Source organism: Oryza sativa, chromosome 12, assembly GCF_034140825.1.
Source record: "Oryza sativa Japonica Group chromosome 12, ASM3414082v1".
In the NCBI taxonomy this organism is placed as follows: domain Eukaryota; kingdom Viridiplantae; phylum Streptophyta; class Magnoliopsida; order Poales; family Poaceae; genus Oryza; species Oryza sativa.
In genome coordinates this window covers 1545280-1573064 of record NC_089046.1, presented here as the reverse complement: position 1 = coordinate 1573064, position 27785 = coordinate 1545280, and the positions used below count along the sequence as shown (strand labels likewise).

Sequence of the window (27785 nt, the reverse complement as noted above, 5' to 3'; positions counted from 1 at the left end):
CAAAACCAATGAACATTCAACCAATAAGTACTAGAATGGCTTCTTGTTTTCTGATTAACAATTTAATTTAGCATATAGTGACTGTAAATAGGACTCAGATTTTTGGAAGGAGTGAGTATATATATGATTACTACATCTGTCTTATATAAATATATAATTATATATTTTCCTATCATTGGAGTATATCTTTTCTTCTTCCAAGTAGGTAAATAATCGTTTTTATCTCTTAATTCTCTTATGTTATGCTAGTGAGTACTATAAATATTATAATAATATGGCAACTTTTAAACTTTACAATGCAATTACAATGTAAATGTATACGTATAATTTATAGTGTAAAAACAACTCTCTCTCTCTCTCTCTATAAAGAAGATGTGACAGAAATTGTGATGTTATAAATATGAGACTGTCTATACATCTGTTAACAGAAAATCCCACCTCTCATCTTTCAAATTCTGGACCGTTGAATATGCTTTAGGATTCATGCACAGCTTTAACTCTAACTTTTTCCTCCCATTCCCCTCCTCTTCGCGCATTCCGCCGCCGCCGCTACCCTCGCGTGTTCCATCTCGCCACTGCTCGATCCACCGCCGCCAGCGCCCCACTGTGCCGCCGCCCGTCTCGCCGACTGGCCGAAGGGCGTCAATGGCACCGGTGAGGCCACCCGGCCAGCCCCCTCCCCTCCCCTTCCCCCTCTCCTTCCCCTCCCTTTCCTTTTCTTTCCTCAAGCCGATGGCGGCGCTGTCGTCTTCCTCGTCTCCGAAGGTGGGGCGCCACCACTGACCGCCTCCTATCTACCTTTCCGCTTTGCCCCCACCGCCAGCTTCCGACCCCGCAGCTTTAGCGGCGCCGCCGCCGCCTTCGCCGCCCACCGCCGGACTGTTGCCTCCCACGACCATCCCTCTAAAGCTGGCGAACTCCACCCTCTTCCCCCTCCCTCTCCCACCCCTCCTACCACCACCCCAACTCGGGACCCTAACCCGTAGGGTCCTCTGCCGGAGCCTAGGGTATTGCCGACGCCGGAGAAAAAGAGGAGGTCGCCGAAGTTGGAGGAGAATGCCTGGAGCACGAATCATAAAGCTTATCCAGTGGTCCAAAATCTGTAATATTTGGAGAAAAATCTGTAAGATTTGGAGATGTGTTTTCTATCGAGTCGACAAGGTTAGCAATTCCGTATAAGGGTAAGATAGTTAGCCAGTATTTTTTATTTGGGGCAGCCCAAACTGCCTAACTAGTTTAAAGCCGGTAAAGGCAAAGCCTGCTTGCAGCGGTAGTCCTTCCGTTGTTTGATTTGGGCTAGGCCCATTAGCCCACTAAGGCCCAGCCCGTGTAGCTAGCGGCCGGCTGCATGCATTGCATGCTTATGCTGACGATTACCAGTCCTTTTTTTTGGGAGAAATTTTCAGGACGATTAGTGGAGTGGAGTACGGTACGAACCTTACCTAAATATGTACCTAATCCCACTGCAACTACTCCGTACGTAGCAATTTTAAGCTGAAACACAATGTGGTTTAATTTGATTCGATCGAGTCAAGCACGTACTTACATGTATACTTGATGACAACGACGACTAATATAATCGAAGGCAAATTGCACAGACCAACAATTTCCTTCTGTATTAAATATTTGTTAGCTGCTGCTACGTATAATTAAGGAGGCCAGACCTGCATCCAACTGCGTAGTAGTGTCTGCATCGTCGATGATCAGAGGCAGAGCAAAAGCAAGATAACGGCTTGGTGTAACAAACAAAACTGCGAAGAGATCGAGCTAAAGGCAAGAATTGTGACGACGACGCACCGCACTTGCACGGCTAGAACAACCAAACTCATCATCCATCATTATTTCCCATTCTTTTAAAGTTCGTCTTTCCGGCGCCGTAACCAACACTTGATACTAAATCCCAGCCGCCCATGCTTCAATATCGATCGATAAATGGAAGCAAGAACTACTATATAAGTTAGCCGATCGATCGATAGATATATATATAGATAGAGCGCGTTTTGCACACGCATATATCCATCGATCGATTGATCATGCGCTTTAGTCGTCACTTGTCCAACTAGCTAGCTCTACTTCCATATATCGATCGTCCATGATGGCGGCGGCGGCGGCCTGCACGAAGCTGCCGTTGCTGCTCCTGCTCGTCGCCGTCGCCGTCGCAGCGTCGTCGGCGTCGTCACTAACGCCGCAGCACGCGGCCGTGCCGGAGAAGGGACCTCGCCCCGGCGGCGGCGGCGTTACCTTGCACCTCGACCACCGCCAGGTAATTAACTATACGCGTATGTGCTTAATTATATTAGCGATCTGCAGTTAGTATTAGCTATCGATCAGATCATCCATGCGTTTCGACCGAATTACGCGTACGTTGTTTAATTAAGCTGACTGATATATACTGCATCTGCATGCATGCAGGTGATGGTGGACAATGGCATCGTGCAGGTGTCGCTGTCAAAACCTGGGGGCCACATCACCGGCGTCCGATACAACGGCGAACGCAACCTGCTCCGCTTCGACGGACAACCCAACTCCGCAGGGTATATTACACTCCATCCATCTCTCCATCGGTGTAACTACTATATATAGTTTTCTTGCTCTTTAACTAATTACTCAGTTCTTTCAATTTCTCAAAACATACTTAGTACATACCTGCCTGTCTTTTTTTAATTTTTTTCTCAAAAAGTTCAAATTCAACTTCTACATGTTATAAAAAAATAACAAATATAATTATTATGGTACGATAACTATTTTCAGTTAAATTTGTTGTTTCTATTGCAACTTGTAAAAGTTGAATTTAGCCTTACATATTTGTGAAATTATATATATTTTATATTAATCTATGTTATCATATTTTTAATTTTTTTTTGTGATTATCTTAGATGACACATGTAAAAAAAAAGATGATATTCCCTTGATAGATGAAAAGCCATCTTTATGTTACATACCAGTTACATCTAACCATATATAATTAATTTGATCTTGGTCTGTCTGCAGGTACTGGGATGTGGTATGGAATTTCCCCGGATCCAATAATCCAAGAGGCATGATCGATATGTACGTCATTACTTCTTAACTTTATTGTAAATTAAGTCATTTATATATCGCCTGCTAACTATACTTTGCTTGGTATATATGCATGCGCTTTGATCTTTCCTGTGTTTAAGGTCCTCAATTCATTTTTTGTTCTAAACTGAAAAGGATGCATCCATATGCTACTTTAATTAGAGTCATCCAAAATCATCATCTTTGCGTGTGTTCTTATTCCACATTTGTATATATGATCTGACTACTGTTCAATCTCAATTTATTTCTAATTTATACCACTTTTCTACTTGGAATGTGCAAAATAAATGTCAGTTAGAAAGTTGGATAAACTAATACTCTCGTTCTAACTGAACAACTGAAGTAGGTACATAATCTGAAAGTCACTACCAGCCAGTGAGCAGGTACTTGCCTAGCTTGCTGTAGTTAATAGTGTTCTTGTTTTATTGCCTTGATCTGTTACAGCTCATAACATAATTAACAAGATCAACCTACCCAATAACCACAATATAACAGTACTAGTTCGATTTAACACCACTTGAACATATAGCTACCAGCCTGTTAATTGTAATCAATATTATTTCTTTTGAACCACCCATATTCATATGGATTGAAGAACTTGCCTTCAGGCCAGATAACAAACAAGCTCTTGTTGTGAGTAAAATATGAGCAAGCCTTTGCAGTTCATCACTCTGCACCGAAAGATGCCTCCTAATAGCAATAGTACCAAGAGCAACCTGTAACTGTGACTTCAGTTCTTTTCTGATAAGCAAACGGTGTTAAACACCGTCAGAAATTACTGCCTAATAAACAGAGGATATGTACAAGAGCTCAAATGATTTTCTTTCTGGAAAACATAATTTCACAGTAATGTAAAATAGTATGCACTGCACCTTATTACGGGCTACAGCTGAACGAATTATGCTTTTCTCTCAAAAAGGATGAACTAAATGACTGAATTTTCACAGGCTGGATAGTACTGAATTCAAGGTAGTATCCTCAAGTGAAGATCAAGTGGAGCTTTCCTTCAGGAGCACCTACAATCCATCACGTCCAAATAGTGTCAGGCTAAACATCGACAAGAGGTACTCCTTTAGAATTTTCGGACCTATATTAATAAATTTGGCTATAATTTATCCTGCCATATAGTGGTAGTATACAAATATCACTGCCATTTTACGATTGCTGCTCTAAAATTTGTGCAGGCTTGTGATGCTGAAAGGTAGCTCAGGATTCTACTGCTATGCCATCTTTGAGCATGTCAGGGACTGGCCTGCTCTCAACATTTCAGAGGCTCGCCTCGCCTTCAAACTGAACACGGACAAGTGAGTATTCCTTCTCAAAAATTGTTCTCTGAAGACATTCAATATTTGCTTGATCTGCAGTCTAATCTTGAAAACATGTGTTCATGAACGTTTTGTCAGGTTCAACTACATGGCGATCTCAGACGATATACAGAGGTTTATGCCGAGTGCGACAGACAGAGATGCACCTCGCGGTGCTCCATTGGCATACAAGGAGGCTGTCCTGCTCGTTGATCCCAAGGAACCACAGTTCAGAGGAGAGGTAATTAACTAACCGAATTCTGAAACATCTTGCACGCCAAATTAATCAGGCTGTCATCTTTTAATCGACTGTTTGATGTATGCATCTGGTGATTTTCTGAATTTGTGATGTACTAGGTGGATGACAAGTACGAGTACTCGCTGGACAACAAGGACAACAGAGTTCATGGATGGATTAGCAGCAATCACCCTAACCCCATGGGATTCTGGGTGATCACCCCCAGCAACGAGTTCAAGAGCGGCGGCCCTCTCAAGCGAGAGCTCACCTCCCATGTCGGCCCGACCTCTCTGACAGTAAGATCAATCAGTTCACCCTACAACTAATTACTATTCCTCCCCGCAAAAAAAAAAAACAATTACTATTCCTAATAACGAACTCTGCACTTGGAATCTTGGTACAGAGAGAAAACTGAAATTTTGGTTCGTGTCAGATGTTTCTTGGCACGCATTACGTCGGGAATGACATTGTTCTGAAGATTGAGGAGGGGGAGTACTGGAAGAAGGTGATGGGCCCGGTGTTCATCTACCTCAACTCCAATCCGAGGAGAGGAGATCTGCATTCGCTTTGGGTGGATGCCAAGTTGCAGGCAGAAGCTGAAGCTAGGAAATGGCCATACAGCTTCCCTGTATCCCCTGACTTCCACAAGGCAAGTCAGAGAGGATCAGTCACCGGGAGGCTATTTGTCAGAGACAGGTAAGATTCATTACTTTCATAGTTTCAACTCCACACAGGTACATGATGACTTGCATTTCATGGGTCAAGATTGTTCATGGATCATCATCTCTGAAACGTTGATAATGTGTTTGTTTTGATGTTAATTATTATTTTATTTCAGGTACATGAGCAGTAAGGACATGGCAGCTGGGATGGCTTTTGTTGGCTTGGCCACTCCTGGACAACCCGGTTCTTGGGTGACAGAGAGCAAAAACTACCAATTCTGGACGAGGGCAACGCCCTGCGGCAGCTTCAGCATCAGTAATGTGAGAGCAGGAGTGTACAACCTCTACGCATGGGTTCCTGGGTTTCTTGGGGACTACATGTACACCTCGCAAGTAACAGTAACACCAGGTTAAGTTAGCACTAATTCAGATGGCATTTGGTATTACTCCCTCCGTTCTAAATATTTGACGTCGTTAACTTTTTAAACATGTTTGACCATTCGTCTTATTAAAAAAAGTAATTATTAATTATTTTCCTATCATTTGATTTATTGTTGAATATACTTTCATGTATACATATAGTTTTACATATTTTATAAAATTTTTTAATAAAACGAATTATCAAATATGTGCTAAAAAGTCAACGGTGTCAAACATTTAGAAACGGAGGGAGTATTTAACATGATAATCTGGATCAGAACAACTCTGTTTAACTACCATTGTTTGTCTGAATTTAAGCAGGACGTGGCATCAACCTCGGTGATCTTGTGTTCGAGCCTCCAAGATCAGGCCCGACACTGTGGGAGATGGGTGTTCCTGACAGGAGTGCAGCAGAGTTCTTCATCCCTGATCCCAACCCCAAATACCTGAACAAGATCTTCATCACCAAAGACAAGTACAGGCAGTACGGGTTGTGGGAGAGGTACGCTGAGCTATACCCTGACGGCGATCTCGTCTTCACGATCGGCGAGAGCGACATCTCCAAGGACTGGTTCTTCGCACACGTCACAAGGTAATTAAACAACAACGAACAAAACAATCAATCAATCAATCAATTTCCTCTCGATCGATTAACCTCTGAAGAATCATCAAGATAACCAATTGTGTTTTCTTTCCTTGTTGTGCAGAAAGCAAGGCGACGGGTATGCGGCGACGACGAGGCAGATCCGGTTCAGGCTGGAGCGCGTCGTGGCGGACGCCACCTACACGCTCCGCGTCGAGCTGGCGGCGGCGCAGATGGCGAGGGTGCAGGTGGTGGTGAACGGCCGGGCGGACGAGGCGTTGACGACGGCGGCGGCGTTCGGCGACGGGAACGCGATAGCGCGGCACGGGGCACACGGCGTGCAGTGGAGCTTGGAGTTCGCGATCAAGGGGTACATGCTGGTGGAGGGAGAGGAGGAGAATGTGGTGTTCATCACGCAGACGAGGGCGTTGAGCCCCTTCTTCGGCGTCATGTATGATTACATCCGGTTAGAGGGTCCTTCTTCTTCGTGGCGAGATCCTATGACGACGCGAGGTCGATGAACTAGCTCATACATTTGCAAGGTAGGTAGGGCTAGTAGCTCGAGAGTATGGTCCTCTTTGTTTAGGCTTATAAGCCAACTTATAAGCCAAAAAGTTTAAGCCTAAACAAACAAACAGCTTTTTCGTTTGGCTTTTTTAAAGCTATAAGCCACTCTTACACTATTAAGCCAAAAGCTAGGTTGGAGAAGCTTTTTTTTGCTTATATAAGATAGATGTATGACTTCACCACTAAACTTAGGACATTAAATTCACTGGCTTATAAATCATATAAGCCAATAAGCTGACTTAAAAGTCTAAGCCAATAAGCCTAAGCCTAAACAAAGATGGCCTAAAGCTGATGCAAAATGACTCCCTCAACTATGGTGGCTTTTTGTTGATCAAAGAAATTAACAAAATAAATATAGGGTCCACATGTAAGTGACTACATCTCTCCTCCCTTCCCACTCTTTTTTCTCTCGGTTCCCTCGCCAAACTGTGAAGGCAGCCTGTGTGGTGGTGGCATCTTCTCAAAGATAGGGAAGTGATGGGGTTCGGTTTGGTAGTTGAGCTCAAACGGTGGTTAACCAGGACAACGACGACATCTTTGGATGTGATTGAGGAGAAGGTGATAGAGGTGCCAGTGGGAACTGGACACCATACTATACTCCCTTGACTCGATGGCCACCTCCAAGCAGTTGCTCTGTCCCCGCGCTACTCCTTGTGTCGAGTTGCACCATCGACATCATGGCAAGGTGCCTCAGCTCCCCGAGCCTTAAGTCCTTGGCAACATCTCGCTCGAGCTCGAGCCCCACGCTTGCCATCACCACGTCGAACTCGAGTGACTCTTCCTCCGAAGTGAGCCAACCCTCCTTGGCCCTCTCCGTTCCAACTGCCAGCATGATTCGGTGGCATGCCTCTGGTGACGGTTGGCGAGCTAGGGTTGGCTTCCAGGTGGCGGAGGTTACACCCTAGGAGGCATGCTCCTAGCAGTAGCATAAAACACGGGGCCATGTACCACTCGGAGATGATCCATGGCGGCCCTCCCCTATACGCTTGTGTACTCCCTCCGTCCCAAAAAACACAACCTAGGCAAGCATGTGACATCTTCTAATACAATGAATCTGGATAGCCCTTTGTCCAGATTCGATGTATTAGAAAATGTCACATCCCCTCCTATGTTTAGTTTTTTTTTTGCAACGGAGGAGTACACTTGTAGTGGAGTGGCGGTGGCAATCTCTCTCTATACTCGCAGGGTGAGAGAGAGGAGTAGGAGGGAGATAAGAGGGGAGGATCCCATTTTTTTTCCAGGAGACTTACATTGGGTCCTGCCTATTTTTAACATTTTATTTTATTTTATTATTGGAATGGTAGGTAAGTGCCACGTCATATAAAAACTAGGCCAAAGTGACTCGTAAACTCAACACCACAGAGGAGGAAACCTCACCATTAGCATCGCCTAGGGAGTTAAATTGATCTGGTTTTAACGATTGAGGGGGTCTTTATACCTGATTTTAGGATTGATGGACACGACCCAAAACCGCCCTATAGTTGAGGGAGAAAAATGGACTTTCTCCACCAAAATATGGTTAGTACACTTGCATTCGAAATTTGAATTTTACCAGCAGACCTACTTATGGTATTTAATTAATCAATCATGAATTTTACAGAATACAAGGAAGCATTATTCCTCCTTTCCTTATTTCCGTGTAGTAATGTAAAAATGATAGCAATGGATTAATACATAATTATCTTATCGATGCACCACAAACACCTCTATATAAAGCCTCCATATTATCTTGTTTGCCAACGGTATGATCCTCGACTGTCCTGAAGATCGACTCCTAGAGAATGATGTCTCTTCTTGCATTCTTTGCAGCAAAGCATATTGTTGGCTTCAACGACAACTACTGTTCATGGTGTACAAATCGATCCCAATGACATTATCAAGACCATAGAGGTAAGAATTTCTACATTATGTTAATCTTCTTTATTTAGGATTGGTTAGGTTACTACTTGGCAGATATCTATTAACTATATATCATAGTATAAATCTGTTTAATTTTAATCACACAAGATGAATTCTCAAATCTAATATTCCTCATCTTGATATATACTCGATCTGGTTGAATTCATGAATTTATATATAGCTGAACAACTGAGGTCATTTTGGTCCAGGTAGTAATTTTTCCAGTGATCATTGACCTTACCCCCCAAAAAAGTTTCATGTGCTAATTAAGTCTCACTTTGGTTTCTAATTGACAGAGCGAGTGCGGTGATATTATTGACTGCGTGGACATATACAAGCAACCAAGCCTCAAGAATCCATTGCTCAAAGATCATAAAATCCTGGTGCTGTACATACGTCTGAACATTTTCATTGTCGATTACTACTTTCTCTTCACGTTATAATTATAACTACAAAATATTTAGGTTCTGAATAGATTCATGTATATGTTTCATATATATACCCAAATATATATGGATGTTAGCAAATTTAGACGAGAGATGGAAAGATCAAAATCAAAATGTTTTAAATATAAAACATATAGAATATTATAATAGTTTTTTAAGGAATGCGACCATTTATATATGTATGTATGCAATTGTTAGAAAGAAAGTAATACTACCTCCATATTTTCCATATTTTAATGTATGACGCCGTTGACTTTTTTCCAACGTTTGATCATTCATCTTATTTAAAAAATTTATGTAATTATCATTTATTTTAGTGTGACTTGATTCATCACCAAATGTTCTTTAAATATGACATGAATATTTTCATATTTGCACAAAAATTTTGAATAAAACGAATGGTCAAACGTTGGTCGAAAAGTCAACGACGTCATTCATTAAAATACGGAGGGAGTAGTAAATTAAGGAGAGAATTAAGATCGAAGAACTAATTGCAGTCTAAGAGCTACTAGTACTGATGTATGTGATGAATATATATTGTTCAGTTGAAACCAAGCGTGGATCGTCCCAAGATAGTTGAGAAGATGATGGTGTTGGGAAGAAACAACTCGTTCAAATTCGCGGAGCAGGCATGGCATCGAAGCGGTAGGTGCCCTGAAGGAAGCATCCCAATCCGAAGGACACCTGCTACTGCTACTGCTACTGCAGATGCAAACCGAACCCTCCATTTCTTCTACTCCAATGGCCGACCTCCTCCAAACAGTATTCATGATGAAGCTGGCAATAATAATTATAATCTAGAAGTAATAATACTACTATACTCCCTCCGTCAGGAAAAAAAAAAACTCAATCCGACCCCTTATAGGATCATGAATTTGGATAAAGGTAGCTCAGATTTATTGTATTAGGAAATGTCAAATCTTCTTCTAGGTTGATTTTTTTTAGACGAAGAGAGTATAGTACTAGTGATTATATTAATTTAATCGTCAAATTAAACATATATAAGGTGATGGATTAGTATGATGTGTGCGCAGATTGCAGCGGCATATGGAGTGAATGGGCCATATCACGGAGCATCGGCGTGGCTTCCTATATGGAAAGTTGGGGTGGGACCCTCTGAATTCTCCAAGAGCTACCTCGCCATCGCCAGTCCAACAGTCAGGGAATTTACGCCAATCCCAGGCAAAGATCCACCTAACATCGACAACCAAATTGCTCTCGGAATCGCCGTACGTGCCAGTTACCATTTCTATATATTTATTTTTGTATGTGTATGTTACCTGGGAAACCGTTTGTAGTCCCGGTTCGTAACCCCCTTTAGTCTCGGTTGTCCAATCGGGACTACGAATCCGGAACTAAAGATAGCGATCTTTAGTCCCGGGTGAAATAACCGGGACTAAAGATCGATCTTTAGTCCTGGTTGGTAACACGGACCGGGACTAAAGATCGGTGATTTGCATGGCCATGTTTGCTGCATGGTTGATTACATATATACATACATATATATATATATATATACATATATATATATATATGTGCTTATATATATGTATATATATATATATATATATATATATATATATATATGTGTGTGTGTGTGTGTGTGTATATATATATGTGCATATGTGTATATGTATAAATACATATATTACACACATATTTATAATTTAAAGCACTTAACATTTTATGTGCATATATGTTACCAAAATATATATTAACACTAAAGTAAATGTACGTACATATATAAATATATATACATGCATGTATAGTACAATTCATTTGCTCGCTAGCTATAGCTACGACTTCGACGCCGGCGTTATGTCACAAGAGGAAGGACCGACGTTATGAATTGTCGATCCGTCGTAGTAGAATTCACCATCGGGATTAAGGACTTCTTCGTTGATGAACCCCATCAGTTGTTCTTGAACAGCCGTGATAAAATCCTTGTGTGGGAGATTTTCCCTCATGTGAATACGCTATCATTCGAAAAATAATGACATATCAATATATGAAATTAATAAACAACTTAACAAATCGATACGCAATGAAATTTTGAATGGTTTATGTATACGTACATCGAGTTCTCGTGTGGTGTATATTTGGTTTGATAGGCAGTGGGCATACTCGCATACGTAGTAGCCGCATAAGTTAGTTCCCTGGTCCTGCTTTGCACACTACATGAGAAAAAATGAGAGATTTAATATACTCTTTATATTAACTGTAATTAGAGATTCAATTCAATATAATTTTGGATCATGCATGTACTCACTGGAAAATGAAACCTCCGTCCAAGTTTTTCTTTTCAAGTCTCGCGGACCAATTGACGGAACCGATCCCAAGCCCTACATGTGCAGTTGCAAGCTATGATTAATTAATTATTACTCGAGATCAACATAATAGCAACAGAGTCCCGCCACTTTGGAATAGATGGCATTATATTACCTGTCTATCAGTTGGAAGACCTGGTCAAAAACCTTCTCCTCTTTATTCATTGAGTCGTACACAGTGACTCTGCATGCGTCCAAGTCGAAAAATAACAGGACCCAGTGGAATCTGGAATATGCGTGAGATAAGATAAATATCAGAATGTATATGTTATATGGATGGGAATGAAATTTGTCCAAACGACAATAAAAACTCACTCTGTGTTGTACGGCAGTAGTATGAACGTCTTGAAATGCTGCTGCGTTAGGAGATGGACGAGATTGTCCTCTGTGTCTTTCTCGTAATTGTCGATCATTTCGGTGTTGATTTTCCGAGGGTCGATGAACCCAGTATCGTAAACCCCCCGCCGTCGGGCCCTTTGAATCTCCATTCTACAACGATGAAAGGAAATTATTATTGTTTTCATATATGCCAGGAGCTAATTATTGAACGAAACAAATCGAACTCAAAGATACTTACAAAATCCATGCGCTCAGAAGAGAGACGTCGAGGGCGTCCAGATGGTACAGATCGAAGACATCCTTGAAATGGATCCATAGAACATTTTCTCCTTGCAAGAAGTTGGAGTTTCTAATCCTCGCTCCGAACACCTCTCTACCATTGGCGCTCATTTCCATGTACCGTTCATGGAATTTGTACATTTGTGTCGGTAGGGACTGCAGCTGCTCAGGCCTGACAAGCGGTTTACCGAGTTCAAACTTGTATGCCACTTCCGCCTTCGGGATTGGTGCGGCTCCAACCAACTGATCCACCGTTAGACCGGTGTCCGAAATAAAATCCGTTATGCCAAAGTCTTCGCCGGTCACCAACGACTTGACCTCTTGGTTTGGCTGTTCTCCAAGCTGAGGAACTGGTTTGGACTTCTTGTAATAGGCTTTCCTAAGTGTTCGGTCATAGTCCGATAGCTTTAAGGCATCCTTGTTTGCGGTGGACATTCCCTGGAAGAACTTCTTCACGCTCAGGTCAATAGGTATCTTCTTTTTAGGACTCCGAGGCTTGAGTTGCCTTTTCACTTCTCCTGCCACATAAGTGTCAAGCTCCTCTTGACTGCAATCGTACGGCGGCTCCTTATTTTTGGTGGCGTCAACTTTCACCTTCTTCGTTGCCCTTGTGCGGGCAGGAGGTGGAGCTTGGCGAGACCTTGTCTTGGGAGGTGCAGGCGGACACGGTAGAGGTGGAGGTGGAGGAGGCGGAGGAGCCGGAGGAGATGGTGCAGGAGGAGGTGGCGGAGGAGCCGGAGGAGATGGTGCAGGAGGACGTGGCGGAGGAACCGAAGGAGATGGTGCAGGAGGAGACGGAGGAGACGGCGGAGCCGGAGGAGATGGTACACGAGACGCCGCTTGTCGCCCAGGGAGGATGATGTACCACTTGCGCCATAGTATAATGGCGTGGCTTGTGTCTCGTAGATGTGTCTCACCGTCTCCTCCTGGGTAGTCCAACTTGAGGTCCTCGTACGCGGCTTCCACCAGCTCAACTTCGACCCTAGAGTATCCTGCTGGAATCGGCCTGCAGTGGTAAGTCCCGGAAGGGTCCGTTGGGATGGCCATTCCCGACGCCACCTTCACGTGATAAGAGGTTATCTATTAGTAATCAACCTAAGCAGCAACTTGCGGAATGTACAAGTCAAAAATCATCAAACTACGAGCATACCTTGATTGATAAGTTCTTGAAGGGAATATGCAGCTCACATGGTGTCCACTATGTGATCTCATCAACGGTGCAGGTGGTTTCGTCCTGGGTTTGCATGGCGTCCATGCTCTGTGATCCGACCTGCCCCGTTGAGGCGCAGCTGCTACGATTGCCTGATGGACTGACCATTGCAGGATTAATGTACGGCTGGGGATCCTAGGACCGATGTGCGGCCATACGTTCATCCACCTTCCTTGCCACCTCCTCTTGCATGCTGAGCTCGTAGCTCGATACCCTGTACTCAAGATCTGCAATATTCGCCTCGGTATCTCTCTTGCTCCTCATCCAACTCCTGTACGTGTGGATGTCCTCCTTAAATCCAATCTTCCTGGGAATCACGCCTTTCCCTCGTGTTTGTCCTGGATGCTCTGGAGTCTGTAGGGCGAGTGACAGCTCATCCTTCTCTCTGTCGGGTCGAAATGTGCCCTGAGAAGAGGCTACCACTGCGTCCGTTAGTCGACTGGCAGCCTCGCGTATCTGATCGCTGAAGACAAGGGAGCCATCAACTGAGTTAAGCGTTCCACCGTGAGCATAGTACCAGAACTTCGATCGATCCGGCCATTTAGCGGTGGCTGGTTTGATACCCCTCTCAATCAAACTTGCCTCCATCTCCTCCCACTTTGGCATTGCGACGCTATAGCCGCCTGACCCCAAGTGGTGATGGTACTTCTTCTTGGCAGCATTTTCTTTGTTTCTCTCCATCATCGCCTGCCCTTGTTGACCTGTCTTATATGCAATGAACTCGTCCCAGTGATCCCTTAGCTTTGGGAATGTGTCGAAGTTCGGTGTCTGCCCCTTCAGGATGTATTTCTTGTAGAGATCTCCCTTGAAGCTCTGGAACTGTCTGCCATTTTCTTCAGAGTCCACTGTTTCACTATGTTCTCCGTACCCGCGGGTAGCGTGAACGTCTCGAGCATTGTGGTCTACAGCATCTCTTTCTCTGAGTCCGGGACAAAGCTGTCATTATCCCCGCGTGCCCTTGTTCTGCGCCAGTACACCGTGCTGACAGGCACGTTGTCCCTCACAACCCAACCGCTGTGGCGTACAAAATTCTTGGCTGCTTCTGCCGGGGCACTAGGTCGGCCGTCTTCGTTCACCTCAGTTATGATGTGCCGACCCTCTATCTTCTTCGCGGCACCTCGTTGTCCGCGTGCCCTCTTCTGTCCGTAGGAGGGATGACTTCCACTAGCCTCCTCATCGTTCCCCTCCTCGCTCCCCTCCGCATCCCTCTCCACGTTCCCCTCCTCGTTCAAGTACTGGTTTGGATCCTCGTTCCCCTCTTCTTCGTTCCAGTACTGGCTGCTTCCCTCTGCGATTGTATCGTATAGTATCTGTTCCTCATCGCGATCAGCCATCTGTGCATACAAAAAATATTTATTAGGTCTATAGGATGTATTTGCTAACCGTAATATTAAAACTCTAACAATCTTATATTAAATCTCTAATAATCTTATATTAAAATTGTAATAATCATATATGCTAAGTCTAACAATCTTATATTAAATCGCTACTAATCTTACATTAAATCTCTACTAATCTCATATTAAAATTGTAATAATCATATATTAAATCTCTACTAATCTCATATTAAATCGCTACTAATCTTATATTAAAATTGTAATAATCATATATATATATATATATGCTAAGTCTACCAATCTTATATTAAATCTCTAACAATCAAATATGCTAAGTCTAACAAACTTATATTAAATCGCTACAAATCTTATATTAAAATTGTAATAATCATATATGCTAAGTCTAACAATCTTATATTAAATCTCTAACAATCACTTCTTTACATCACTTGCCTGCGCGAATTCCTTCGATGGCTAGCTACCACTTCGGCTTGAGGGACGACGACGACGTCTTCTCTGCAACATTACCAGGAAAATGTATTAGTCTAAACGGGCCAAGTTACATATATAATCATATATGTATTACCAGTAAAATGTATTAGTCTAAACGCGTTCGTTCTCACACTTTTATTACAAGTGCATTCACGTTCGTAAGCGTTCGTTAACGTTTCGTTCACATCCACTCGCGTTTCATGCACGTTCGTTCGCGTTCGTTAACGTTTCGTTCACGTTCGTTCGCGTTCGTCAACGTTTCGTTCACGTTCGTTAAGCGTTCGTTAACGTTTCGTTCACGTCCACTCGCGTTTCGTGCACGTTCGTTCGTGTTCGTTAACGTTTCGTTCACGTTCGTTCAAGGTCGTCCACGTATCGGTCACGTTCGTTCGCGTTCGTTCACGTTCGTTCGCGTTCGGTCACGTTTCAATCACGTTCGTTCACGTTCGGCAATGTTGGGCGCGGGCGGCAGGGGCGTGGCAGTGCGGCAGCGGCGTCGGGGCGCCGTGGGCCGGCCCGACGGCATGCGGGCGTGGCGGCGGCGTGCCGCGGCGGCGGCGTGGGGGCCCGACGGCGTGGCGTCGCGGCGGCGTGGCGCGGCGGCGTGGCGAGCTCGAGGTGGGGGCGGCGGCGTGGCGAGCTCGAGGCGGGGACGGCGGAGTGGCAGTGGCGACAGCGTCGTCGGCGGTGGCGGCCGCGTCGAAGTCGGTCATCAATGGTGGCGGTTGACCGTGGCGTGGCAGTGGCGTGGGCAACGAGCTAGGTGGTGGCGGTTTGGAGAGAGAGAGAGATCGAGATCGAGAGAGAGAGAGAGGCAGCGATGGCTCTCACCCAAGAGATGCGGCGGCGGCGTCTGCGGCTGTTAACGACCAAATTTGGTAATATCAGCATCGGAGATGAAGATGGGATCGAAGCGGAATCGAATATAAGGGTTGTTGCGGAAACAGAGTAAGAATCGGCTGGAGTCCGGATCGACTATGATTGGGATCGGCTAAGTCTGAGTCAGATTAGGTTAAGTGATACAGCCGATTCCGATAATACAACTTGTGTACGACATCGGGTTCGAATTGATGTGCTTCAAGATGATTGCCACGCATGGATAGAGTCCTGGGAAGGCAATTGTATCTATTAATTAGGATATTTTATGTAAATTACTTAGAGATAAATGTGGGCAAAAGTCTGCCGCAAAGACTTATGGTATCTTACAGTTTGTTAGGGATAAGAGTCGTGTCCAATATGGACATATTTTATAATTCTTGGGTATAAATAGTCCCCGAGCCCTATGTAATTGAGAACACACACGTTCAAAACAATTTCGGCGCATCACCACCCTTTTTGCTTTAGTTTTATTTCGACGAGTTCTTACTTTCGGGTTGAGCTGCATCGGTTTCGATCTTCAACATGAGGTAAAACTTGTTATGACGGTTTGTGTTCTCGAGATTAGTGCTTCCATCTTTATGATACTCTAATCTTGTTCATGTAATCCGTCAAGTTATCCTATATCTTGCATAATCCTTGACAATATCGTCATCTAACCTACAATCGGCTAACATCTGTTACCAGAAGGCAACCGATTAGGTTAAATAACGACGTTGGCTTAGATTATATGAGATATCCACCACTCTACGAAACATCCAGCAGCTTGATTGTCTAGATATTGTTCTTCTTTTCATACTTAATGTTGTATCAGTTGAATTTCAATCTCTAGCCTGCCTACTGGTTGCCGATTAGGGTAGTATCGGAGTTTCAGCCGATCTTATCTGATCTAATTGCTTTTATCCTATATGATCGATTGACATGTTAGATCTACCCTTTATGTTAAGATCTTGTTGCATTTAAGTATATTAGGCTTATGTTTGGTATATTCTATTTGCTTTAATATCTTAACACGATGTGGTATCGGAGTATTAGCCGATACATGCTAGATCTATCTGATCGGCTATGCTATGAATATATGTATAATCTCATTATTAATATATATTTCGATCTAAGTGATTTATACTGTCTCGGCAAGGTGACCGATCTATCCCAATCACTTGATTCAAGTATATATCGATATAAGGATTATATATTATTGATATCTACAGCCGATCGAGTAGATTTAATTCTGATTTGTTTACTTAACACATGCCGATCGATTTACATATGACATCGGCTCAAAGATAAATGATATGTCATCGGCATTTAGCCGATCGGCTATCATTTATGGATTTAATCACGGTTTCTTTGTCTTTGTTTCTTGTTGATTGCATGATCAAATCAACTGGCACGCTCATACATCCGAAGGCGAGTTTTGGACCTGCACTGGAGTTAAGCAGATCTCCCAGGCCTCGTGTTTTCTGTCAACACGCTTTTGGCATGCCTGGTGGGACTGATTAGAAGTCAGAAGGCAGCTTCCCTCATGGCTGAGAAACCACCATTGTCGCCGTCGTCGGCCAGCCCGAGTAATGTTAAAGAAACGATCCAGAAGCTCGGTTTGACTGACGTCCATGAAGGAAACGTTGTGCCCATTGATCCAGAGAAGCTCACTCCCGAACAGAAGAAAGACTTCGATGCAATGATGCAACAAGCACGAGATCAATTTTTAAGTTCATTCATGCAGACTCGCAAGGGCACATTTGTTTAGAAGTACAAGGTGAAGGTGGTTCCTGATGATCCTGGGATCGGCTCTTTTAAAGAGGGAGAAAAGAAACAAGTTCCAGATGGATCAGCCCAGCCGAGTGACAAAGGTGTTACAGATGGGTCGACCCAGGAGAACCAGGGTGACTACTTTCGTGAAGTACATGGAGTTCAAGGTGACGGCACTCAGGGACCGCAAAGGGGAAATCTTAATCAGAATGACAATGCATTCCAAGATTTTTTCAATAACTTTCAAGATCGGGTTGACTATGCCGTGTATAATGCTTTGATCAATCAATCTGGAGTATTAACTAATACCTTGTCAAATATGATGAAATCGGTAGCCGATGGTTCAATAGCTGAACATCAGGCTGCAGGCCCAGTTTATTTGCAAGGGGGTACTTTTCCAAATTATCGGACTTTGATTACCGATGTTCATCCACTTACTCAGGGAGTTCCTCCTGTTACATCATCAGCTCAGCCGACGGTACCAGCATCGGCTCCAGCACCTGCAGTGCCGTCGTCGGCCTCAGGTCAATTAGTCAATCCTCAAATATTGGTAAGAGAGCAATCACAGCATCCTGGACCGAATGTGACTCAGATAACACAAGACCCGGTTGCATCTATGTTTCTACCTCCTCAGAATGCTATTAATTCGGCTCAGCAGCAGCCGAATCAGCAAACGCCGCCCAGGCAACAGGTTGTGCAGCCTATTCAACAAACATCCCCAATCCAGCAGGTCGTGCAACCAGTTCAGCAGACGCCACCAAGACGACCGGCTTTACAGCCGATTCAGCAGACACCGTTGAGACAGCAGGTCGTTCAGCCGATTCAGCAGCAAGCCTCAATGAACGCGTCGGCTGGATTTGCAATGCCTGGTGGTCAGCCTGTGCAGTACACTACAAATCAGGTTGTCCCGGAACACCTGGTTCATCATGTGCAACCAGATGGTTCAGTAGTACCTCAAGTTATTCCTGAGCATTTGGCGCGTGGTATTCAGCCGAACCTTCACAATTACCAGGGGGCAATTTGAGTTATCAATATCAACCTCCATCACCACAAGTTCAGTACCAACAGGCAGGATCAGTTCAACCTCAGTTTTACAACCAGTTTGAGCCCACACCACAACAACCTCAAGGAACACCTCAGCAGCGACCATGGGCTGATGTGATAGCTGATGTAATGAGGGAGCAATTTGGGCTTAAACCAAAAGAGACTGGAAATTTGTACCGACAACCTTATCCTGAATGGTTTGAAAGAGTTCCTTTACCTAACCGGTTCAAAGCACCAGATTTCTCAAAGTTTTCAGGACAAGACACTACATCGACTTATGAGCACATTAGCCGATTTTTAGCTCAGTGTGGTGAGGCATCGGTTGTAGATGCTTTGAGGGTTAGGTTATTCCGGTTGTCATTGGCTGGGTCGGCTTTTACTTGGTTTTCTTCTCTGCCGCATGGGTCGATTAATAGTTGGGCCGATTTAGAAAAGTAGTTTCATAGTTATTTCTATAGTGGGATTAATGAGATGAAACTGTCTGATCTCACGTCAATCAAGCAAAAGCATGATGAGCCGGTGCGTGAGTATATTCAAAGGTTCAGGAAAATGAGGAATAAGTGTTACAGCTTGAGTTTGACTGATGCCCAGTTATCCGATTTGGCTTTTCAAGGGATGATTGCTCCGATCAGGGAAAAATTCTCATATGAAAATTTCGAAAGCTTGTCGCACCTTACACAGAAGGTAGCTTTGCATGAACAAAGGTTTGCGGAAGCTAGGAAGAACTCTAGGGAGATTAATCATGTCTATCCTTATATGTATGGGTCGGATGAGGAGGATGATGATTCCGAAATAGCTGCAGCCGAGTGGGTTAGGAGCAAACAGGTTATACCGTGCCAATGGGTGAAGAACTCAGGAAAAGAGGAGAGGTATGACTTTGACATAACCAAGGCTGATAAGATATTTGATTTGCTACTTCGAGAAAAACAGATTCAACTTCCTGCCGGACATACAATTCCATCGGCTGAAGAGTTGGGTAAGAAGAGGTATTGTAAGTGGCATAATTCTGGGTCTCATACAACTAATGACTGCAAGGTCTTCAGGCAGCAGATCCAAACGGCTATTGAGGGAGGAAAAATCAAGTTTGATGATTCGAAGAGGCCAATGAAGGTCGATAGTAATCCTTTTCCTGTTAATATGGTACATACAGCTGGCCAATCAGCCGATAGGGTCCGTGCAAAGGGTTTTCAAGTGAATTCGGCTAAGATAATCAACAAATATCAGAGGAAGTATGACAAGTAGCAGGAGAAGAATTATGAAGAACACGATGATGGTTTCGATCCTCATTGGGGTTTCTTTTCTTTCTTTTTAATTTCAGCAGGGGAAAGGCTGCACGTCTCTCCGTTTTGTCTCAAGGAAGTGGCATGAAGTCAGGTTGAACAATGAGGTTGGCACTTTACCCCAAAGTTTACATGCACCCTTTCGAAAGGAACGAATGTTTCAAGGTCTAAAAGATGGCTGGTTTGATGGTAGAAAAAGACCCTGTCACCGGGGATAGTGAACCTGCTATTTGTTCAGAGTTGAAGAAGCTTCTCATGATGTCAACAGATGAAACTCTGAGTATGCATGCATTGTGGCTCGCAAGGGAATTGCTGCTCGACAACTACAGTTGCTCTTTAGTACCAAACCGTTGGTCACCAGGGATGGAAATATAGCAGCAGACCATGTCGAAGAATGGAAGGGAAGGAGTATACACATTAAGTGGCTGGCTGCATCTGAAACAAAATGTAATTTTCCAATGAACTTACCTACTGGCTTTAAGGTTTTGGAATGGTTTTAGGAGAAAAGTTTAAGAGCTGGCAGAGCTTCCCTTTACCAGATCTATGAGTAGGATGATTTACATCCAATGCGCAATGTTGAGCAGCTTGAGAAATGTGCTGGTATTCTTCATGAAAATTTGTGCTTGATAACGGAAAATATGAAACCATTTGAAAGGTTGTCACACTTCGGAATACCTTCTGCTTTGGAAGTAAACCTGCAAGAATTTGTTCTTAAGCACCCTACATTTTCTACATCTCAACAGGAGGCAGACATACAGTCCTGCTTAGGGGGAGTCACAGTATGATGTCTGCTTGAGCCCCCTGTCTACAACCTAAGAAGGAAAATGCCAGGTCTTATTTTGTCAGGATGCCATTGAAGAAATGCAAGTGCTAGCTTGCTGTGGAGCACAACGAGGGAAGAGTGAAAATTTAGGAATCGCAGATGCCATGCTCGCACAATGAATTCAGTGTTGGAAGTTGTAGGTGGCTTTTACCAAAAGAATCTGCCTAATGATGAGGAGAACTGTTTACCGATCTCTGCTTTGACTGAAAATTAAAAATCAAATAATGCACTGACACGGGAGGCGCACACACAATAACAGAAACACATATATGGCATTGATGCCCTTTCAGATGTGGCAAGGGGATCATATATATGAAAATCGAAATCAAGTTCCAACTTTTGTTTGTTTGTCTATACCTTCTTTAGTTACATAGGCATGCTTATATACATATCATTTCTACGAGGATATACTCAACCTGCTCAAGGAAACATATGGCTCAGGTAAAAGAATTCATTGACTGGATTACTGAATACCAAAAGCCATTCTCTTCTATTTTTGTATCGGAGATTTTTCAGGAGTTCATATATACAGTACAAAAGTCTATAAGTTTTGGACCGTGGTTCCGTTAACTCGGATGTATGGAACATGAGCAACATATGGCCAATCGGCACCATCTTTAGATACCCGAGTACTCAAACACGAAGTACAGTTGTTTATATTGAACTCTTGGAGAGTCAGGGGCAGAGCATTGTCTGGTATGGACTGCAAGCCACGCAAGCCATGAAGCTCTAGTATCTTAATGGAGAGCATGGTAACCAAGAATGAAGGGAGACGTTGCAATGCATGAAAACCTTCAATGCAGAGGTGCTCTAGCGAGTTTTGTTGCTGAAACCACAGTTCTTGCTTGACCGAGAAATTAGTGCCATTCGATTCATTGCAGATTGTCAGATTGCGCAGTGATGGGAGCTTTCCCACGGTCCTGAAGTAATCACCATACATCAAGCTATCATTGGCTCTGAGGTGGGTTAAAAGGCTAGCTTCCTGCTGCTGCTTCTCATCATGTGCCGCACAACAATCTTGACCAAAGCCCACTGAGACAGAGGTGGTGATGGCACTTAGGAGTTGAGGACAACCCTCCACCCATGCGCTTCTCAGTTTGCTAAAGTATTGGAATCCATCAGCCAAACGTAGCCCTTCACTTTTGATAAGCTCAATATTTTCTAGGGACTTGAACTGTTGCGCGGACATTACAACGTTGTGGTTGCAGTACTCGACTGCCAAGGTTATTAGGGATGACAAGACTTGAGAACATGCTGGTAATGCCAGGATCCAGCTTCCAGGCTTGGAGATCTTCAGCTCTTTCAATGCAGATAAAGCATGGAAGATGCGGGAAACGTCTCAGTGATGGACAGTATGCAAGATGGAGCTTCCTGAGGTGTCCAAGGAAAAGCGACAACCCATAAGCATGAGCTGCTGCATCTGGTTCTGTCCACTCCTCCCATTTCTCCATTGAATGAAGCTCGAACTCCTCAAGAGATGGGAAACCACCGAATGATGTGCCGTTGGCATGCTTCACTGAGGGAAGCTTTCTTAGGGTGAGGAGCTTTAGCAAAGGCAGATGGCCCAATGGTGGAATGGTAGACAAGAAGTGGTAGCTTTCAAGATTTACCTGTAAGAGATTAACCAAGTTATCTGGACACACCCAATCAGGAAAATCTTGTTCCTGGAAGAATTTGATGGTGAGTTCCTGTATGTTTGTGTGTGGTTGCAGTCCTTCAAGTGCAAACTTGGGCACTCTTTTCCCTTCGATCACCAAGGCACCCACATGTTTCTTGTCCATCAATCTAGCTTCCATCGCTTCATCCTTACTTCTGATATTCTCGATACCACGGATGCACAGCCTCCCCGTGAACTCCCTCATGTTCTTTAACTCTCTTATCATGAATCCTTGTCCCTTTCGTGCAATGAAGCTCTCCAACTCTTGAAGTTCAGTTTGCTGTCCAATACTTTGAATCTTGGACAATGCTGAACCATCTACATACAGATGCCGTAGGTTGGTCAGCTTGGTGATACTTTGTGGCACACGATCAGCATCATATCCACGAAGATGCAGGACTTGGAGGTTGGTGGGGAGATCCTTCAACTTTGTGATCTTTGTAAATGAAAGATCAAGGAATCGCAGTTTTCTCAGGGGCCTAGCATCTTTGGGCCATACCTTCCCTGGTGCTTTAACGTATGATAAGTGATGCAGATCTACCTATCAAAAGTACATTGTTCTTTACTTGCAGATCAGAACATAAGGTGAACTCGTTTCTCTCTAAGTCTATGCGTGAAATATATGAGAATTTGATGCTTGCGAATTCGTGGTGAAAGGTGCGTTGCACGGGCAGCGTGTTGTTCATCCAGTTCGTGAGGTTTCACGGGTGTATCCGGATCCTACGTCGAGAAGGTCGGGCTTTCCCCGTATCAATAAGTCTAGCACACGGATACTTGGTGACTTCTCCAACATCCCATCAAGAAGGTTAAAAAATGCATCACTCTCACAACGGCCAAATATTAGGAGAGTACGCAGATTTCTGTACTTGTGCAGCTCCTGGCATTGTTCCAGGCTATTAACCTGCAGGGCCAGGTGGCGAATATTTCCTGGTGCTAAGGACGATACTCCTGTTGATCTTTCACCATGGAAGAAGCACTGGTGTAGAGAAACTGAATTGCTAAACCACGGACCAAATCAGGCATGACATACTTGTTACTAACAAATGTGGGTTGGAAGAAGGACCTTTCCACGAGCTCATCAAATAACTGCCTCCCAACATCATCTGGCCTCATAACGTCAGCAATCTCATTCCACTGGATAAAATCGTGCGCAAGCCACATCTGGACCACCCTGTCCTTGTCAAACAGGTAATTCCTGGGAAATATTGAACAATAGGCTAAGCACTGTCTTTGTTTTGGTGACAGATGCTGATAACTGACCCTGAGGTATGGCAGAATACCCTGGAGAGCTTCTTCCAAGTTCCACCAATCACTCTCGGCAACCCTTCTCCAATTATCCCAGGAGAACCTACATCTCAGCAGGTTTCCTATTACTTTTGCTGCTAATGGTAATCCATCTAGCTTCTTTGCAATCCCTTGGGCGATCAATAGCATGTTTCGGTTGTCATCTTGTTGGGGAACCTCCACACCACCAAATGTGTGGTACTGAAAGAGAGGCCAGAAGCTCTCCCACGGCAATGCTTTTAAATTTATGGGATAAATCGTGGCGGCAAATTGTGCAACCCTTTAGCTCTGAGTTGTGACAAGGAGGACACTCCCATGCTGACGTGCCTCATCGGATAATGCTGTGAGCAGCACGCTCCATTCCTGGCACATCTCTTCCCACATGTTGTCTAGCACCAAAAAGAATTTACATCCTCCACTGATCTTGATACGGAGCTTGGTGATGGTAGCTTCCATGCTTTCATCGCCATTGAAAATAGCGCCACCGTGTCCTTGGAACGAATGCAGGATTTCTTGCAAAGTTCTTTTGATGGTGAAATCCTCAGAAACATAGACCCAAGCTCTATGCTCAAAGTGTTGCTTCACTCTGGCATGATTGTAGATGACCTGGGCAAGTGTTGTCTTCCCCACGCCACTCATACCGACTATTGGGAGAACAAGAATGTTGTGCCTGGCTGCTCTTACTTTACCAGTTCCAATGCTGGATTCTGGATGATCATGCTACGGTGATCCAATAATCACATTCAGGATGAACTCCTTGACCTCATCCCGGCCAAACACAGGGACATCTACCGGGAGATGAGAGCTGGCCTCTGCTGCCTTGTGCAGCTGGTTTGTTTTGGAATCATCCATCTTGATGAGCTCAATGAAAGTGGCTGAGGTTGCGCAGAGCTGTGTAAGGGTCTTGACGACATGTTCCAACCTTGTCAGGCTTTCATCAGGAATGACCAAATTCTTGAGAGATCTAAGGGATGACATCATGACAGTATGAGGTCGCTGGCCTTGCGCTTGCGGGTGATGTTTGAGCCGTCAACCTTGCGCTTCCTGAGCCGCCTCATGCAGGCGCATCAGCCAGTGGAGAAGGTTGGTGTTGGTGATGAGCGGCGGGCCCAGGATTTTCAACTTGGGTATTCGAAATTAGAAGAGATAGAAAAAATTGTTCAACCCAGAGTCTAATAATTGTATAATATATAACGGTATAAACATGATTTTATAAAGTCATAGATGGATGGATAAAATTGATCATAAATTGAATGTGTTAAGCATATTAGAGTATAATACTAAACTATTAATTGCGAAAACATATCAAATTTATAGAGTATACAAAATGGCAAAATGATAAGAAATCTTACAATTTAGAGAAGAACTTTCCATTTCTTGATATTTTGAAAATGATTGATGGTATCTTTATCCTGAACTTGCAAGAAGAAATCCCTTTTAATGAATGTAACCAATCCTTTTTTTCATGTTTCAAACCTACAAAACAACAGTATACTCTATTCAACCATAAATCATTCGTGGATTCAAATTTTAAATAAAAAATGTTCAACCATGAACAATATCCAACAGGCTAGATTCAACTATGAATTAAATCCTAATCTCCTGTATGGTTGTTTTCCTAATCCAAATTGTTCCTACTTCCTAACCATCTAGCCATCTAGGCGAGGATTGAAGGGAAGAGTTAGTGAGTTACCTTAGTGAGTGGAGTACTTGAGTGGAGGGAGGCAGGGGGCGGTCAGCTGCTCAGCGCACTGTGCACAGCCACAGCGCCTGTGGCAATGCGGCCAGCGGCCTGCCACCTGCGGTGGAGCCTGCCAGGCGGCACGCGGCGGCGTCCCGGCGGGCCGGCGAGTGGCGGCTGGAGCTTGGAGAGGGCGAGACGCGGGGGATGCCGGATGCACCGTGCGCAGCGGCTCCGTGGCTGGAGCCTGGAGGGTGGAGACGCGGCGGTGGCGACGTGGGGGATGCGCCAGGCGGGTAGCTGGCGATGGGGCGCAGCGCACAGGGCGACCGGCGCCGGCGCCGGCGCGTCGCCGCGTCGGTCTCGGCTGTCCTGGTGGCTGGATCGGGAGTCAGGAGACGGGGAGAGTTGGGATGGGTGGTGAGGAGACAGGGTTAGAAAGTGTTTGGGCTCTTTTTTTTTTTTTTTTTTTTTTTGCTATTGGGCCAATGGGCGTGAAATAGTGGGAGGAAGAGATGATGGGAGGGATATGAATCGTTTTTAGCTTGGGCTTCTTTTGAATGGTAGGTCTTTTTTTCTTTTTCATATATACATATGGAATATATACTTCATATATGTATTTTTTGTTTAAAATTCTTGGGTATTCATTTGAATACTCATGAATCATTGTAGGCCCGCCCCTTCATGAGCCGGCTGTCTGCCGCCTCAGATAGCCTTCACCATGGTGAGCTTGGCCTCTAGTTCGGCAAGCAACTCCTTGGCACGCTCCGGCAAATTGTAGTTGCTCTCGAGGCATCATTGCCACTGCCATCTTTCTCTCTCGAGGCAAATTGTGTTTAGTTCCAAAGTTTTTTTCCAAACTTCCAACTTTCTATCACATCAAACCTTTCATACACACACAACTTTCCAGTCACATCGTCTCCAATTTCAACCAAATTCCAAACTTTGGGTCAATCTAAACACAACCCTAATTAAAAGATACGAAAGATTTTCATAGCTTTTTTTCGTCTGTCATTGACTCTCAGTCAGCCCCGCTTCCTTTTTCTCTCCCTTCCAGCCTTCCGGACCTCCATTTATCTCTCACCTGTTTCACCTTTTTCTTTTAGGAGGATTTTGTATCTATCTATCTATCAATTATATTATTAAAACAGCTTTGAAAGAAGATACCACGTTCACTGTGGAGCCTATAAATTACCACATTAATCGAAGAAAAAGAAAAAATATTGACCGTTAGATTATAGTAGATCCATATTTTATTGGTCTTAGATTGATACAGAATAACTTTGTATTTATGGAAACAGGAGAAACAATAGATATAGGCTCCTGCATATAGAGTCATACAAGGATAGAAGGATAGAGTCTGACCATATCGATTAGATCGAACCCGCACATATAGATGTCCGAGTAGAAGTCATACACGGAAAAAAAAAAGGCATATGCATCTCCTGCACATGCAAATATATTCTGAGCTTTTTTCTTCCTTAGCACTTTATGTTCTTCAGTTCTTCCTTGAAACATGTCTCTACTGGTTCAGCGGATCTAGAAGATTGATTCGTTGATGTTATAATGTATCTACTGGTGTCATAGTATGCTAATTATACTTAAACCATGGTGTTATAATAAATGGATAAATAGTTTAACTATATGTTTTATCGAAAGTTGTTGATTTCGCCTAACACCGGCCGTTACACTGGAGATCCGCCCCTGGATGAGCTCAATGAAAGTGGCTGAGGTTGCGCAGAGCTATGTGAGGGTCTTGACGACATGTTCCAACCTTTTCAGGCTTTCATCAGCAATGACCAGATTCTTGAGAGATCGGGATGACAGTATGAGGTCACTGGCCTTGCGCTTGCGGGCGATGTTTGAGCCGTCGACCTCGAATTCGTCGAGGACATCTTTGGCTTCCTGAGCCGCCGCATGTAGGCGCATCAGCCAGTGGAGAAGGTTGGTGTTGGTGATGAGCCGGCTGTCTGCCGCCTCGGATATGGCCTTCACCATGGTGAGCTTGGCCTTTAGTTCAGCAAGCAACTCCTTGGCATTGCTCTGGAAAATTGTAGTTGCTCTCGAGGCATCATTGCCACCGCCATCTTTCTCTCTCTACAAATCTATACCTAATTAAAATATACGAAAGATTTTCATAGCTTTTTTTCGTCTGTCATTGACTCTGAGTCAGCCCTGCTTCCTTTTTCTCTCCCTTTCAGTCTTCCGGACCTCCATTTCTCTCC

The 27785-nt window shown here is 44.0% G+C and overlaps 2 protein-coding genes, 1 long non-coding RNA gene and 1 pseudogene across 4 annotated transcripts; 1 reads left to right on the top strand and 3 right to left on the bottom strand.

Annotated features, from left to right (window-relative positions):
• Positions 1-1952: 1952 nt before the first annotated feature.
• Positions 1953-6947, top strand: LOC4351416 (uncharacterized). The gene is made up of 11 exons (XM_015764371.3): positions 1953-2263; positions 2413-2534; positions 2992-3051; positions 4008-4124; positions 4245-4364; positions 4464-4605; positions 4722-4898; positions 5036-5298; positions 5441-5673; positions 6006-6276; positions 6392-6947. Exons 1-11 carry the CDS (start codon positions 2093-2095, stop codon positions 6786-6788), a joined length of 2073 nt encoding a protein of 690 aa, XP_015619857.1. The 5' UTR covers positions 1953-2092; the 3' UTR covers positions 6789-6947.
• Positions 5505-6394, bottom strand: LOC112937371 (uncharacterized). The gene is made up of 3 exons (XR_003239909.2): positions 6203-6394; positions 5982-6130; positions 5505-5638 (listed from the first exon to the last, which is right to left on the bottom strand). It is a non-coding gene; the product is annotated as an uncharacterized lncRNA (long non-coding RNA).
• Positions 6948-10845: 3898 nt separating the features above from the next.
• LOC136354795 (uncharacterized) lies at positions 10846-13877 on the bottom strand. Of its 2 annotated transcripts, XM_066306531.1 has the most exons (7): positions 13275-13877; positions 12084-13183; positions 11822-11995; positions 11622-11732; positions 11449-11521; positions 11255-11353; positions 10846-11155 (listed from the first exon to the last, which is right to left on the bottom strand). In XM_066306531.1, the coding sequence occupies exons 2-5, from the start codon at positions 13169-13171 to the stop codon at positions 11482-11484; spliced, it is 1413 nt and encodes a 470-aa protein (XP_066162628.1). In that variant the 5' UTR covers positions 13172-13183; positions 13275-13877; the 3' UTR covers positions 10846-11155; positions 11255-11353; positions 11449-11481. The 2 variants fall into 2 exon arrangements, with proteins under 2 accessions (XP_066162628.1, XP_066162627.1); XM_066306530.1 differs by having other exon boundaries at positions 12084-13311.
• A 7331-nt stretch (positions 13878-21208) lies between these two features.
• Positions 21209-24672, bottom strand: LOC4351415 (putative disease resistance protein RGA3; annotated as a pseudogene).
• Positions 24673-27785: the final 3113 nt, after the last annotated feature.

Bases quoted from the DNA above. Each gene is read 5' to 3' on its own strand.
- LOC4351416 (XM_015764371.3), top strand. From the start codon at position 2,093: ATGATGGCGGCGGCGGCGGCCTGCACGAAGCTGCCGTTGCTGCTCCTG. The intron at 5,299-5,440 runs GTAAGATTCATT...ATTTTATTTCAG, and splicing joins AGGCTATTTGTCAGAGACAG to GTACATGAGCAGTAAGGACA. The intron at 6,277-6,391 runs GTAATTAAACAA...CTTGTTGTGCAG, and splicing joins TTCTTCGCACACGTCACAAG to AAAGCAAGGCGACGGGTATG.
- LOC136354795 (XM_066306531.1), bottom strand. From the start codon at position 13,171: ATGGCCATCCCAACGGACCCTTCCGGGACTTACCACTGCAGGCCGATT. The intron at 11,996-12,083 runs GTAAGTATCTTT...TCATCGTTGTAG, and splicing joins CTTCTGAGCGCATGGATTTT to AATGGAGATTCAAAGGGCCC. The intron at 11,522-11,621 runs GTAATATAATGC...CTGCACATGTAG, and splicing joins GTCTTCCAACTGATAGACAG to GGCTTGGGATCGGTTCCGTC.